Source organism: Phalacrocorax carbo, chromosome Z (genome assembly GCF_963921805.1).
Source record: "Phalacrocorax carbo chromosome Z, bPhaCar2.1, whole genome shotgun sequence".
NCBI lineage: Eukaryota > Metazoa > Chordata > Aves > Suliformes > Phalacrocoracidae > Phalacrocorax > Phalacrocorax carbo.
The window spans coordinates 54,196,832-54,212,446 of NC_087548.1; the positions used below are offsets into that span (position 1 = coordinate 54,196,832).

The window sequence follows — 15,615 nt, forward strand, 5'->3', positions numbered from 1 at the left end:
TTAGTTACGCCCTTATGCTTCAAGGGTGATACATGTAACAAAAAAATTATCCTTATTTTTCAGGTTTTGATGTAGAAATGTTGCTAGTCTGATTGGAGTTTTGCTTTCTGTGGCTTGCCTATCTCAGCTTGAGTTAGCACTGTTTTCCTGTCCGAGAATGACCTAATCACCAGCTTGTTCTTTTATTTCTTTAGCGGTGCCTCCCAAATTGAAGGAAATGAAAAACCAAGAGGCTTCTGTGGGTCAGAAGCTAGTGCTAAGGTGTGAAACCACTTCAGAGTACCCTGCGCTCAGATTCAAGTGGTTGAAGAATGGAAAGGAAATAACCAAAAAAAACAGACCAGAAAATGTCAAGATCCCCAAAAAACAAAAGTAAGTACGAAGACATTTCTCACAAATGGGGCTGGGAGGGATGGGGAGATCTGTTCACCAGAGCACAGGCATTGTTAATTGCAATATCAGAAAGCTAAAAGCTGTTGAGTTACAGAGGAAGAAAATTTAGGGAAACAGACACTGACGTTATTTTTCTTGAACGTATGGATGAAGAGGTAGTATGGTATAAATATTTCATAAATAATTTTCCCTTTTCAAGCTCTATTTATTTTCTTATAGCCAAAGGCTATAATTGTAACCAGTAAAATTGGAGACAGGCCATTTTTAAACTACTGACGAGAACAGAGGTACCTTATGTTTATTGTCTAAAATCCAAGAACATTTAAAATATCAAAGAAATGTGGATTTGGAAATATTTTTGAGATATTCTTTGCAAGCAATGTAGTCCTTAAGAAAGGCTGAATGCTGCCTGCATTAGCTTTGAATGCCTTATGCAAGCTTGTAGTAGTCTTTTACCAGAAGCATTTCCACACAAGCAGAAGGCGGCACAGGTCTAGCGAGTGTCAGATGAGTAGCAAAGCCTGCAAATATCATCCTCCTGGCTGGGAGAAAGTGCCCCCTACATGTAACTACCAGTGCCAGAACATGGTCTGGTGCCTTGTTTCTGCCAGGAAGGAGAAGCTACACAATGCATTTTTCTGCACTGAGACAGGACAAGGCTCTTGCTGTTTGGTCTCTACCTTGTTCAAGTTAAAGTTTCAACTGTGGCCACTCATCCATCAAAAGAAGCTATGAAAATCTGTTTGAACACAGCCCTTCAACTCTCACGTCTGCTTTTAGTAGGCAGGGCTGCTATCTGCTGTACTTGGCTATGTCTTCCCTTTGTATAAGGTGAAGAGGTTTTGGGGTGGGCTCTGCAAAAGATCTTTCCTTCCAGGGTGTCAGGTGCCCCCATACTTCTTTGTCAGGTCTCGTCTCATCTCATTAGGCAAAACAGCAGCCAAAATCAAACAGGTGCATAACCTTTCAGAGTTACTCAGGTTGAAAACCAGATGTCCTGCCCTCCCTTGCAATTTCTTGCACCCCAGCCTGGGGCACAAGGTGAAACACGGAGGGTGGGAGAGCAGCATCACTGCAGCCCCTGTGCCACGGTCGCACAGACAGCAAAAAGGAACCTGTGATGTCTTGTTCCAGCATTTGCAAAATGGAGCTGTTCCAGGTGGCAGATAGCCTGGCAAATTGTCTGGACCCATTTGCAGGGCCATATGTCTCTGCAAGCGTTGTATTTTCAGTCTATTCTGTAAAGAAAGTGTTCAGGTCAGAGCCTGGTCCTCAGCTTCCCCAGGAACTCAGCGCTGCCTGTGGGGGGCAAACAGTATTTTCTCTTCTTACATCTTGGCTGATGCTGATTGATCAAACTCACTGGAGCCAGGATTTCACCTTCTGGGGCTTGGCTTTGTCAGTTCAGCATTGAATCAGTAAGCGCCTTCTGCCAGCTCTGTTCTTTCTCTTTTTTTTTTTTTTTTTTTTATTTTATTTTTCCCCCACAAAACTTTAAGGAGCTGGCAGAAGGGAAACTAGCTAATAACTATTGATTAGAGTGTGCATGGGGAATGTGTGAGACTATTTTTCAGGTTGATGTGCCAAAACATGTTTAAAAATTCCCAAAAGATACATAATGAAAAAATTGAAATTGGGCCTTTTGCTGGAAAATGGAAATCTGAAGTCCAGTTCCCCCACTGTAAGTGGGCAGAGTGTAGGCTTTGACCTGCATGTCACACTTCTGTGCGCTACCCCCACCACAAGGGTATCACTCATCATTGGAATTTCTCTCTTCTATTTTCTATTTTAAAACAGAAATGTTAGAGTGGAACAGAGAAGCCCTTCCAGTTAGAGATGTGAAAGTCACTAGATACAGAGTACGAGAAGGGGAAAGGCAAGAGATGTCTGCTAACATTTGAAGGATTTTCCTTGCCTTTCTACTTTGAGATTTTAGTTTGGGGATGCATCAGTGCTTTGCCATTTTTTCTTTTGCTGTTTATGTGTGCTTCCAGGACTGAGTAGATGTGAACAGCTTAAGAGGAGATAGATTTTATTTTGATAAAAAGTGGGACAGGCACATATTCTAAGCCTAAAGGGAAATGGGGGAAAATGCAGTGCAAATGAATGCATAAAAAAACATGCAGATTACGACAGGCAAAGCCACATTATAAAGATCCCATTGCAAATGAAACGAATATCAATGATCAAGGAGGTTTTTCCTCACTTATTTTCTGCAGTTTTCTCTTGATGGCACATTGATAAATGTTTGTCATGTATGTATGCTGCCATATTATTACAACAAGCATTTTAGTGTGAATTTTTTACTATTACCACGTGTGGGAAGCATCAGCTAGGAAGGCTAGAGTAGTTGTAGAGCTGTCTGGGATTAATGTCTATTTTAAAGGTCAAATAGCTGCATAAAAAGTAGGCAATATTTCTGAAGAACCATTAGCATGCATGGTACCACAGTCTTACTGACTCCTTCAACCTGAACACTTGAGAATAATGCTTTCCACATATTTATAAAAACCTCACAAAGTTTGTAAGTAGTGCCCAATGGTCATATTTTGCAAGAAATCACCTTTCTCATTGCGTGATGGCAGAATGAAACCCTGCTCATTGTTGGGAAAAAAAAATGTTTCTGAGGCTATTTAGCAGTAGGTTTTTTAACGAATTGCAAAAATATCTGGCAGAATGATGAAGTGTCTGGCTCAGAAACTGAAAATTAATACCTTAGCTTGGCACCTGGAGTATGCATGGAAAAGATAATACTGCAGTTTGGTGTTTATTGGGTGCATTTGGCCAGTGTGAATACTACTGGTTCAAAGGATTTGCAGAAGTGGGGCAGATGCTGACTGTGTATTCCTATTTTTTAAGAGTTCAGAAGACTCTGTGGCAATGCAGGCTTTCTCAAAGCTTAGCCTTCTGAAGATTGCCTTGCGTGTAAAATGAACTCAGGGGATCACTCCTCTAAGCTCACTAGGATGATTTCAGGGTGGTTGCTTCAGAAGGTGCAGAGCCCCGACATGTGATGACATATCACACCAAATGACTGTGCCCCCCATCTCATTTACACTGGAAAGTCAAGAGAAACTGAATGAGTTTAAATTTTAAGGAAAGTCATTTAAAGCACTCACTTTTAGCCTAAAATTTGTCATGGAGTAAGAGCATGAAGTCAGCAGCAATTACTGCTGCTCTTATGAGTACTGATGAGTCATGATGCCATGATTGATTGATTGATTGGTGTGTCCAAGCTCTAAGCTATTCCTTTGCGTTAATGGATATACAGAAAAAGTCAGGCAACAGACAAGAGGTTTTCACCTGCTATCTAACTTTCCCATGCCGTCCATTTGTACTGGTATCATTTCATTTTCCATCTCGTATTTCAAACCCAGGTAAAGCCTGCGCGTTTGTGTTTTGGGTAGTGTGCTGTACAGAGTCAGACACTCTTTATTATGTGAAGAGAGAGCTTCCTCAGGGTTGGGGTTTTTTGGGGCAGAGGGAATGTGTTTGCCACTTCACCTAGCTAATGGCTTTGGATGCAATAGTGCATGACAAAACTTTGTGTGCAAGTGCCCTGTACCTTGGGCTTCATCCAGGCTTAGCCTGGATATTTGCCCGCAGACAGGCAATTCTCGATGACAGTTGAAGGCTGGAAGCAAAATTAAATCAAATAGTCAGATAAGGTGGGCTGGGACTGCATTCTGCAGACGTATTTCTTTCCCTTTCATGTATGAATACAAGCTCAGCAGTGTCAAAGTGGCAATGAGCTAAAGATACAGCAGAAGCAAATCTTATAAGGAGAGACATTTTTTGGTGTAGCACGGTCTAGACTAAAAAAAGGACAAGCATTTGAATACAAAATCCCTTATGAGGGGCTTTAAGTGAGTACAGTTGGTGTACTGTATTACTAGGGAGCTACTTCATTTACAGCCATTAATAAGTCATCTTCTGCTCTGTTTTGAGTTCTGTCTTGATATGTCTCGATAATATTCTTAAGGCTATAATTATTCATAATATTTCTCCTGCTCTTAGAGAGAACGCTCCTTACACAGGGTTTGTTTTTTTTTTTTTTAAATAAGAATAAATTTGGCTTGTTAGAAGTAGTTTTGTAAGAAATACGGTCACTTCACCTATTTTAATATAATCATAAAATCATAAAAGGAAGACACGATTCCTCACCTTTTCCTGTAGGTATAATGTAAAACAAAGAGAATAAAAATAAATGTTTAAGGCAAAGAGTTTCTTCTTCTAAAAGCCAAGAGTGCCACAAATGTGTTTTGCATCAATATTACTTAATATCATACCGAGAGGAAAACAGACTGCAGTGGACATACACTGGGTGCCCAAATAAAAGTGATATGGCTGCAGCTGTGCTTCTTGCTTATCATTGGGTTAAAGTGAGTTCCTCAAAAAACAGAGCCTGTTTACATTGCCTCTTGAAGCACCCTGAGGCTACAGGCTGCTTTCCATCTAGATGAATGTCTGCAGGCATGACTAAAATATAACCTGTGGGATATAGGAAATATCGCATGTCCACTCCAGCTGTTAGGTGGTGTAGACTACTGCTGGATATACCTGGACAGGCCCTTAACAGGCTGTTGCAAAGGCAGGTGTGTAGGTGGCTGGCAGGCGATTGAAGAGCAGGCCATTTCTACTGTGGTGTAACTATAGCTGCTAGTCAGGTGCAAAATTCCCACCCAAAGAGACAGCAGCTTTCACCTTCTGGACACTTCTGTCAGTGTCTCAACCACATTTTTCTCATATATTTATGGTTGCCACCAGCTACAGTCTGTTCTTATATGCCATCTGAAAGGCAGCCCGGTTAATTACTTCCCAGCACTGGGAGCTGGGCTCCTAACGTTGCCTGAGAAGGAGCCGTAGTAGTCAACTGTTCAGTTGTTTACTGTTTGAGCAAACCTGAGCAAATTGCTAATCCTAGCTTGGCTGTTCCTCCTTCCTGCAAGCCCAGCAGCCTCAAGAAAGCAGCCGTCTTTCATGACATGAGGAGAAACTCTTGTAACATGGGTTTCTACCACAGCTGGAGTCCACTTAGCATACTTCTCTCATCCCATGAAGGCCACAGTGCTGACTCCTCAGCAGTAGGACCTTTGCATAGAGGGCAGGGAAGGTTGAGTTGCCCATAAGTAGATATTTGATAGGAGACAGGATAGTTTGCTGTGCTGGAGGGAGGGATGGCTCGCAAAGATGTGTTGGAAAGTGGCATTGAACATTTTGGTTGCTCCTGCTACAAGTGTCTTGTTTCTGGTCTGAACCCAATCCTGCTCAATGGTTCCCAGAAGGGGTAACCAGTTATAATTTCTACATGGAGAGTTAGGAGACATGGCTATGCCAAAGCAAAACAACTTCTCGAACATTGTTTAGCTTGGCATTCATTGCTAGACGTGCTGGTGACTATAAGCTTTTAGAGTGAAGAACCCCTGCCTCCTGGGGATCAGTTCTTCATGTTGGGGTAGGCCAACTTAGGGAAGCCAATGCCTGTGCACTCTACTAAGTTACTATTCTGTATATAAATGAATAGGCTTTCCTACAGGCAAAAACTTCTCCAAAACACTTGTTTTAAACAGAAACTGGGAACAGCAATAATGTATGTATTTTCCCCAAGCTAGTCATTCTCCACAGTCTAGGTAATAGGATAATTGCCATCACATGAGTTGGGGACCCCTTGAATGACACCAGAACATATTCCTACCAAATTAATGGGTAGGCAGGAGTTCTGCATTTTAAAATCTAATCTTAAAACCTTGGAGACTGATTAAATTACATCTCTGAGCCAGGAACAAAATGTAGCTTCATGCAAATTGTGCTCCTGCCCATAATTTTTTGTTAGCACTGGAGAATGATTTACTATGGGGGTTTCAGAGGTTGTTAAAGAGAGTGGTGTGTCCTAATCTCATGATTATTTAGTCAGATGTTGGAAACTACAGTGTTTACCCAGAACTCTGCTACTGGCAATATGAACCTGTAGGAAAGGGTAATCTATTTTAATATTACACCCATCTCCGTGGCATCTGGATACTCAACAATTCAGCTGAGAGAGGAAGGTTGTTTTTCAGATTTCCTTGAAGAACAAGACTCCTCTCAAGCAGAAAAGCATAAACAAGTATTTGAGTTCATTAATATGCCTGTTTTCCAGAAGCCTGTAAGAGATATATTTTTTTATCCTCCTCCCTTCTTTCAAACCTGGATAGTGTTAATGTGTCAGTAAGAATGGAAGACAAGATGCTTTGCTGAGAGGAAAATAAGAGAGTGCATTAGTCGATGCAGTGACTGTTACTCCAGTACAGGATGTTTACATGTTTTTTCTGATTTCACAGGAAATACTCAGAGCTTCACATTTACAGAGCCACGTTGGCTGACGCTGGGGAATATGCATGCAGAGTGAGCAGCAAACTAGGGAATGACAGTACTAAAGCCAGTGTTATCATCACGGACACCAATGGTAAGGTTTGGCTCTTTATTTTACTATCACATTCAGAAAGACCGTGTATTAAAGCTGCCACCAGGACAAAAGGGTTTGGAGGAGGGAAAAGCTTTGCAGGTGAAGTAGAAGTGGAAATGCTGAAATGTATTAGGTGTGCTAAGAAAATTATTCAGGCCTGACTTGCCTGCAATATAGTTGAGAAGTTCGGTTTTCCTTATCCAGACAAAAGGGATGCCTCCTACAGATCTGAGGAGAGATCAGCATTTTCTGTGAGATGCTTTCCAACACCAAGTCTAAGACACAGTGTAAATAATCAGGATAAGAAGAGGAAGAAAGGAAGGGAATATTATTCTAATTCCCATAGTGCACATGAGTAGCAGAGGCATGATAGGCCTGTGGGGAAGGTTTCATTTAACCTAAAACATGTCCTAGTCTGAACTTCTAAACCAGCACTCCTCTCTTTGTCTTCCAAGGAACATTTGTATGGCTCTGATTGCCACTATTTTTACTTTCACAGATGTTGATAGGTTTTTCTTTTGATTTCTAAAATAATGGAGGCAAAGACATGAGTGAATTTGAACAAATATCATTAAAGGCATGAATGTAATTCAGGTACTGTGATTTAAACTTATTTATTGAGGAGCAGACCTTCTCATGAGGCAGATAGCATTCAGGCTTACCCAAATGATTTAAAATTATTATAGATTGCTGCTTTTGCAGGGCTCATTTCATTTACAGGAAGTTCCAATTGCTTCTGATGAAATTTCATGGGTGTTTCCATTGTACACAAATGTTTTAGCGGTACTGTTTCTCCTTGGGAATACATTAGAGGCTGCAGTTCAGCTAAAATCTTGTTTCTTAAGAGTGACATTGACTAATTCAGCTCTTATAATTCAAACTCCAGTGTCCAGCCAGTTGTGAAGTATTAAAGGAACATGCCCTCATTAGCAAACAGAGCAGAAGTTCTATGCATATCTGAGGTGGGTTTAAAGATGTTGTTGCAATGGGAATTTACCAGGGATGCTTTCCTCTTCCATATTGTGCTCTGAAATGGGACATAGTTGTTTAAATAAATAGAAGAACAAATGTAAACCTTTGCCAGTGGGATTTGTCTTTGGCTATCTGCTGTTTTGTGGTCACATGGTAATTGCTTGACTGTTTCGCTTTGTGTATTTGCTATTCTATTTCATCAACTAAAGAATCTCAAGTGCTAAGATTTCATACTAGCTGTATGGTATTATAATCATGATCAGATGTCAGGAGACTGATATAAAAGATTGAGTGTTATTTACCAGAATGTTATTAGGAGAAAAAATGGGTAAGTGTTTCTGTGTAGCTTTGTAAATGCTCTTGGTTTCCATGAATACAAATTTTGGTTGCTGATTAGCTGCTTACATGGAAAGCTCCTATACTGTTCCCAAGATACTGGAACTTCCAAAACTCAACTTTAGGCAATGATACAGATAAATGCAAAAAAATGTTTGGCCATCCTCTATTGCTTTCTCAGACAAGGAATGGTGACGTGGCTGGGGAGTACATGTGGGACCTCATTCCTATGCTTCATGACACAGATTTTTCAACTTCCTTTGGGCTGTGCTGAATAACAGCAAAACACTCCTGCTTCAGGGGGATGGGAGCTTGGTTTTGAATAAAAACATTTGCAGGCAAGCGCTGTTATGTGCTATAACTGATATGTTAGAATCTGTCTAATCTTGTGAAACGTAAGTTGTTTAAAACACAGCCATGCATGCAAACTGCCTTGAATGGATCCAGTCTAAACCTGGAAGCTGGCTCTTGTCTGTAAAGATCTGAACTGGAAACTCGGTGATATCTGAACTGGAACATCTCAATGATATTTAATAATCTAGAATCAGGCATAGCTGCATTCATTGGATGAATAAATCAATCATGTGTATTTAGTGACCACACATACATCTGAGCCCCCTCTGCTTGTTGTTGCTTATAAATTACCAGTAAAATTGTTGCTAGTTTTCCTCCTAATGATGGAATTTTCCATCTGGATCTGAGGAACAGCATGGGCAACATCTGGTGACTTAAGAGCAATGGATCCCTAAGGCCTCAGAGGGCAACATCTGCTTTGCAAACAGGGACAGACCCCCTGCACGGGTGACCTCCTCACCCCTCTTTCCCCCGCATTCCCTGACCTCTTCCCCTTGCTTGCTTAATGACAGATTTGGGATCCAAACTCGGTAATGAGCCCTGAAGGGCAGTCATTACTCAGGTCCTATATATCTGTGTGGTCCTGCACTACTCATAGGAAAGAGAGAGTTAAAAAAAAAAAAAGAGAGAAAAAGCAGCATATTTCCTGCCAGTGGGCTTTTGGGGTCCAGTGCAGCTCAGGAGTCCCTGCAGAAAACTGGTGTGTGGACATCTGAGAGTGATGAACCTCTCATGTAAGGCAGAGAAGCTGCTTCTTTCCACCTCTAGCAGATAGGGCGACAGTGGGGTAAAAAAAGATGCATCAGAGGGCCTGACTTTCTTGTGGCCATACTGACCTGCTCTGCTATGTGAACCATAACTTTAATTATGACCTTTAATTTAATGACCTCACCTGGTCCTCTGTGTCATATGTGCCCTGCTATCTGCAAACTAGATCTTCCTTTCCCTTTAGGCTGAGTGCTTTAAGACTAAGGGTAGATAAGGTGATAGTATTTCTGGGCATGGGGTTATTTTTCTTTCCACTAAAAGATTAGTGGGTTTTGGTATAAAAATCTTGGTTTTAATTCCCTAGAATTTTGTCAAACTTTAACTATTTTAGTTGAAATTTTCTTTGCTGATATATGCCACAAAAGAGCCAGACCAAAGGTCTACCTAGCATGATGCCTTGTCTCTAACATCAGCTAGTAATGGGTAGTAGGAAAAAAACACCTGAAGAACAGGGCAAATGTCTTGGGTTTTTTCCCCAAGAATATGAAAAGCCACACCTTACTGTGACCAGTAAGGTCACAAGTCTGAAAATTGCTAACTTCAATTCCCTGCTCCAAAGCATAGAAAAATGAGTGTTTCTCAATAAAAAACTTGTAAAAAAATAATTTTTGTTTTCATGAGCAAAGAGCTTTATTTTTCCCTGATCTCATTCCCAGAAAAGGTAAAATTTTCTGTCTTGAACAGTAATAGTCAATGCAATAGCAACTCCTATCCTTGTTGCTGTTACTGTTATCATTAACATTGCTGTTATTTTAAACTGCCAAATTTGCTCCTGTGAAAGTTTTTGCTACACATAAACACACACACACAACACACACACAAAATGTATTAACCTACATAGACTGTTAAATGTTCTCATTTTTACTGAAAGGAACATAAAGCCTTGTCTATAGAGCCATATGTGTGGATTAAAAAGGCAACAAATATAAAAAGAGGTAGACAAACACTATTTTTTACTAGTCTTAATAGCAAGCAGTGGGAACTACTCTGTTCTCTTTTAAATTTATAATGAGTATAACTTGCCCACAGGATATGAGCTGCCTTCTTATTTTCATTCACTCCTATTCATGTATTGTCCCCTAAGAAAGATTGTAATTGAGGTCAGAATAGAGGCAAGAAGTTCTCCTGGAGTTGTATAAATAGTGCACAGGTTTGCTAATACAATAGTAACTGCTTTTTTGGATCCTAAATTGTCACTTTAGCCAGGCAAAAGTCTTGCACTGAATTCTTTCATGGGATTTCTCATTAACATAAGACCTTACTATGCTTAATAACACTGAGAGAATACTTCATACCACAGCCAAAGCTTTCAACTTTGTGTTTGAAAACGTGCTCACAAACCCCGTTATTTAGATAATTAGGTAAGTGTCCTTGTTTTTTAAAGTGTTGAGCACACCACAGTTCCAGCTGAATGTTGTGTCAGTCTTTTCCATTAAAACCTGTTGACCTAAATCTTTTGCCTCTCTAAGGCTGTTTGCTGTGCCCAGCACGACTCAGGGTGCAAAAGAGTGGATTCCTGCAGAGACATTGCAGAAGGTAGCAGTCTACAGTGCTGGATACCTGCTGGGTTGTGTGCAGGGTATTGTGTGAGCACTTATCCTGCACATTTGTGTAAAGTGAATTGATGTAGTTTGAGTCAAGAGTGGGGGTGGTGAGAGAACTTTGCCTGAATTAAAGGGAACATGAAGTGCTCAGGTGATCTGTTCATGTAGCTCAGCTGTAGGCAGAAGTAAGACTTGGTAAATTCATTAGCTACATGGTGACCCATGCAAGCTTCTGGTTTTGCATCCATAGGACTTGCAGTGGTACTAAGAGCTCTGAGCTGTACAGTCGTCAGTAAGAATCTGATATTCAACATTCATTAAACTTAAGTGTGCTGTTCCTCTTCTGAATGTAGCCAGTAGCTTACCTTCAAGAAGATAGCAGAGAATTAAGTAAATAAAAGCACCACCTTGTGTCTAGTACCCATAGAGCATGTAGCCAACTATGAAATACTTCAGGTGCAAGAAAAGTCTCTTCTACTCACACATTAATCTGCCTGAGACTTGATTAAAGCAGGAGAACAGTGTATCTCTCCTCTCTCTAGCATAGTTACAGGTGACCGATAGATTGCTTTTAACTGGGTGGTGTAATGGGACAGATTCTCAACTAGTGCAAATCAGCATGCCTGGACCAATTTCACTGATTTGGGCCTCCACATAGAAAGAAATGTGGCTGACGCTCAGTTAGGCATAGCAATTCCCCTAAAAGTAGCTTTCTTTGCAATTTGGCATACTTGAATTGAGGGCAGTGCTCTTATAATCCAATTCATGACAGTAGGTTCTTGGAGGACTACGAAAAGGTAAAAAGCACAGTAGTTTTAAGAAAGAAAAAGCCATTTTATCTGTTGGATCTCCCTGTGTCCTTGCCCACACGTTTCTGCATGCCTCTGAGGTCTTACCTTCTACACAGCTACTCCTTACTCTTCCATCTATAAACTGAATAACAGAGGTCTCAGATACTGCCCTATTCTCAAGGTGTGTGCTAGTTTGTGTCATTCTTTGTGTAATTCAGAATGTGTCATCTGAATGGTACAATCAATGCAAGAGGCTTAAGTCTTATAACACTGCCAGAAAGTAAACCTCAGGATGACAGAAACCTTGTTTGCTGCTCTGACTACCTGTGATGTTCATGGTGTTTGAATCCTCCTCAGAGCCCAAGTTGTTGTCCCTGTCAGGGTTCTTAGAGACACCTTCAAGGCCTGAATCAAACCCGATGGGTTCAACCAAATAAATCCCTTCAGTTTGGTCAAGCAGGCTTTTTACATTAGGCCTTTGGCAAACTAACTGAAGGAAAAAAAGGGCTGTGATGGCATGCAGAGGACTCTTCACAACACCAGCTGTAGGACTGTTAGATGTTTGGTTATCACTAGAGAAAAGGTCTCTTCTGAGGAAGAGGACCTCCTGCCTCCCTCAGAGGCATTGCAGCAGAGCTTGTTGCCCAGGGAATGGTTTGTCTCCTCTTAGCAGACCAAACAAAGCTCTCTACTTGGAAGCATAGATCAAAATACCAAGCCCAGAAAGGTGGTGTGTTGCTGTGAGTCGTGTGGGCATTGAGGGGGCTTTTCTCTGTCTTGCCAGAGGAGACAGCAGAAGAGGGAACTGGCCGGAGTATTAAGATCATCAGACTGAGAGGCTGGAGGGACCTGCCCCTTAAAACATCCCAAAATAAGGATCTCTTGTCCATCCTCCAATATTTTTACATAAGAAAGCCCCAGAAAACCATACCCAGTTTCAGGAAACAGCACTTCACCAAAACTAAGTGCTCCTAGAATTGCCAGGGGACAGAAGTGAATAGAGCATCTGAGGTAGCTGCTCCTCAGGGGAACTTAAACTTGATGATGAAGGCAGTACTGCAGGCTGCCATCTCCATACCTTGGCAGACTGCAGCAGCAACTACAAGTATTATGACAGAAAAATGCTTCTAGCTCTTCAACTGCAGGCAAGTATTGATGGCTCCCTACAAGCAGCCTCTTTTCTCTCTGCTTCTTGTGTTCAGATGGCTTGTCATGTGAATCTGTGCTGGTCTTCCTGAGTGGAGTAAAATGCCTCTCTTACTGTTGTGGTGTACTGTCCTCAGTAAGCAATACACACAGATTTTGCATCTTCCAAATGTTAGCATCCACTGCTATTGTTGCTAACACAAATGTTACTAGCAGGGCTTGGCAATGTGTGACCTTGCCACACAATTTCCAGCACGTTTCAGGTGTGGGAGGCTTTGTCTGTATTTTCCACTGACAGGGAAGCTTCCCACCAGTGTCTGTGCAGACACAGCTGGGTTGGGGAGGCAGCAGTAAGAAATGCTCCATTAAGCTCAGCAAGGGCACTAAATGGAACATGGTTTCTTTAATGGTGAAAGAAAAATCTGCTCCAGTTGTGCTAGGTGCTGAGCTACGCAGCTGTAAGACCTGTTCTGTCTCCTGTTGTGACTAAGAAATGTTAATTGCTCAGACAACCCAGCTGCACAACAGTAAACTGCCTCCATACCCAAAAAACGGTCCTGAAAGCTGCCTGGCTAGAGGGCACTGTGTTCTAAGACCTAGTACAAAGGTTTTGACCTTAAAAATTTTACTTATGATACTCATTTCCATGCCATACACCACTGACTATCAGGGAAATACTGTATAATAAGTTCTCTCATGTTAGTGACATGAAACTGGGACATATTGCTTATGCAAACAAGATATTTGCCAAAGAAAACTGGACCAAAATGAAAAAAATACAAACGAAGAGCCAGCAAGTAAGAAATTAAAAAATAGGCTCAACACTGAGGTTTGATGAGAGGGATGTTGAAGGGAAGACAGTTGGACTGCGTTTTGTTTCTGGTCAAGTTCCTGTGGATTGTTGAAGACAGTAAGAAGAGGGCCACCTGATCTGGAATCACAGAACAGAGTAAAAAAATTCCCAAGCTGCCTTTTCCTTTCCTCTTATTCTTAGAAAAATAATTTTTCTGAATTCTTGTTGTTTGGCCTACCAGAGAATTCTTGGTGTGCCTTGAGGATTGAAGGTGAGACTTCTTCCCTGGCATTTGTGGCTCTTCTCCATCTGTAGAGTAGAAACATATGCACCTGTATTGAACTGCACCACTATAAGGCTGAAAAGTGTTCTGAGAACTTGGAGAAGGCAAAGATTGTTGATGCACACAGCTGAAGGGTGATTTGTTCACACCTAGAAAATTACACGCAGTAGTGGCTTGCATGGTCAGCAGCGCATGGACAGATGGATGGTGTCATTGGAGCAAGGTCTCTATGAAGTCTGTGAAACCTAAACGAAGGCTTTCTACTTTCTGCTTTCTCCTATCTGCGTTCTGCAAGGCATTAGCCGGGATCTGAGCATGGCAGCATCATCCCCCATAGCCATGAGGCAATTCAACAAGTGGGTGCAAGAAGTCCATGGCAGTATGTCACTAGCAATAGCGTATCTGTGTAGGACCAGTATGGAAGAGCAATTTTTCTAGTCTCTTCAGAAAATCAACTCTTTGATTTCCATCCCAGAGCCCCCAAGCAGTCATCCCATGGGGGACTGGGTTTGCATGTGTGACTTAGAAGATTTCCCTGAAGTGGCAATTGACATTATTGGATGTACTTACCAGCAATACAAGTGACATGAACAGGAACACGCCTTTGCAAGATTTAACTGCCTAGAAGCATAAGGAGTGAATACTCACACTGACGCCTTCCAGGAGCAGAGCCATCTGCATGATTTTTCCTGTTGCTACTGATCAGTTATTCCCAGAGGAGAATGAGAGATTGAACAACTGATTCCTTTCAGAAGAAACAGGCTTTTTTCTTCAGGCCTACTAGTAGACACCAGCATTTTTCATTTTTTCCCAAAAGGAAACTTTTGCAAGTTGGTGTCTGATTGCAGCTTCTGCCCACTGAAGCAGAATTTAAGCTTGCTTCTTTGAGCACTTTTTTCCCCTTTACCTTGTCCATTCTTCAAGTTGAATGCTGTTGGAGGATCGTCTGACTCCACATTATAACTTCTTATTGCCTCTTGTGTTTTCCAGAGAGCACCAGCAAGATACCAGTATCAACAGAAGGGGCAAAAACTTCTTCACGTAAGTTGAATTAACAGAGTCTTTCTATCTCTTTCTATTTCTTCTTGAAACTGCTTCTGCAGCTCTGAAATCACTCCCTCCTAGCAGAGAACAATTCACCTGCATCCAGTGCCTCAGTACCTGCATACCGCCTTGAATATTGGAGCTACTTCAGGGACTGAGAAATGAATGAAGAAGTATTAAGCATATTTTTTAATATCCTGAAGCTGTATTGAGGATGCTAATTTGGCCTGCAGTTATCAACCTGCAGCAGCCCAAGTGAATAGGTATTTGAGTTGTTAGAAACTGTGTTTTGAAAAAGCACTTGTTGCTCCTGTTCTTGTAAACCCTAGCAGCTGGATATGAATTTGCGGAGTATATAGACATATTGATATTTCCTCCAGAAAGTCTGTTGCCTAGACTGATGTGTTTCTCAAGTCTCTACATACAATTCCTGACAGCTCTGCGGGGTCTGTGAATGTAGACAGGTAACCCACTGTCAGTAGTCTAACCACTTTTGAAGCTGCCTTGGCATACTAGGAGCCTTCTCCAGATGGTTTCCTTTCAGGCTGGTGGAATTTTGCTTTCAGCACCCGGCCTGCAGTTACGGATTGGACACCTCCAGAGTTACTCCTGGAACTGACCCCAGTGAGAAGTCATTTTCATTATTTTAACTATTAGAGCTACTTTTTATATGGACACAACACAAGCAGTTGTCTCTACCGCTGAGTTTGGCTGAGGGAGCTATGGATAGGCATGCATAAGCCGAG

The 15,615-nt window shown here is 41.5% G+C and overlaps 1 protein-coding gene across 6 annotated transcripts in view; it reads left to right on the forward strand.

Annotated features, from left to right (window-relative positions):
• Window positions 1–15,615, forward strand: part of NRG1 (neuregulin 1) — a 183,970-nt gene that overhangs the window by 31,242 nt on the left and 137,113 nt on the right. For 5 of the 6 annotated variants that reach the window (XM_064439485.1, XM_064439488.1, XM_064439486.1 and 2 more), the window contains exons 2-4: window positions 195–372; window positions 6,714–6,838; window positions 14,816–14,866. In XM_064439485.1, coding sequence (XP_064295555.1) covers window positions 195–372; window positions 6,714–6,838; window positions 14,816–14,866 — 354 coding nt within the window. The remainder of the gene's footprint in view (window positions 1–194; window positions 373–6,713; window positions 6,839–14,815; window positions 14,867–15,615) is intronic. The other variant, XM_064439489.1, reaches the window with a different exon arrangement.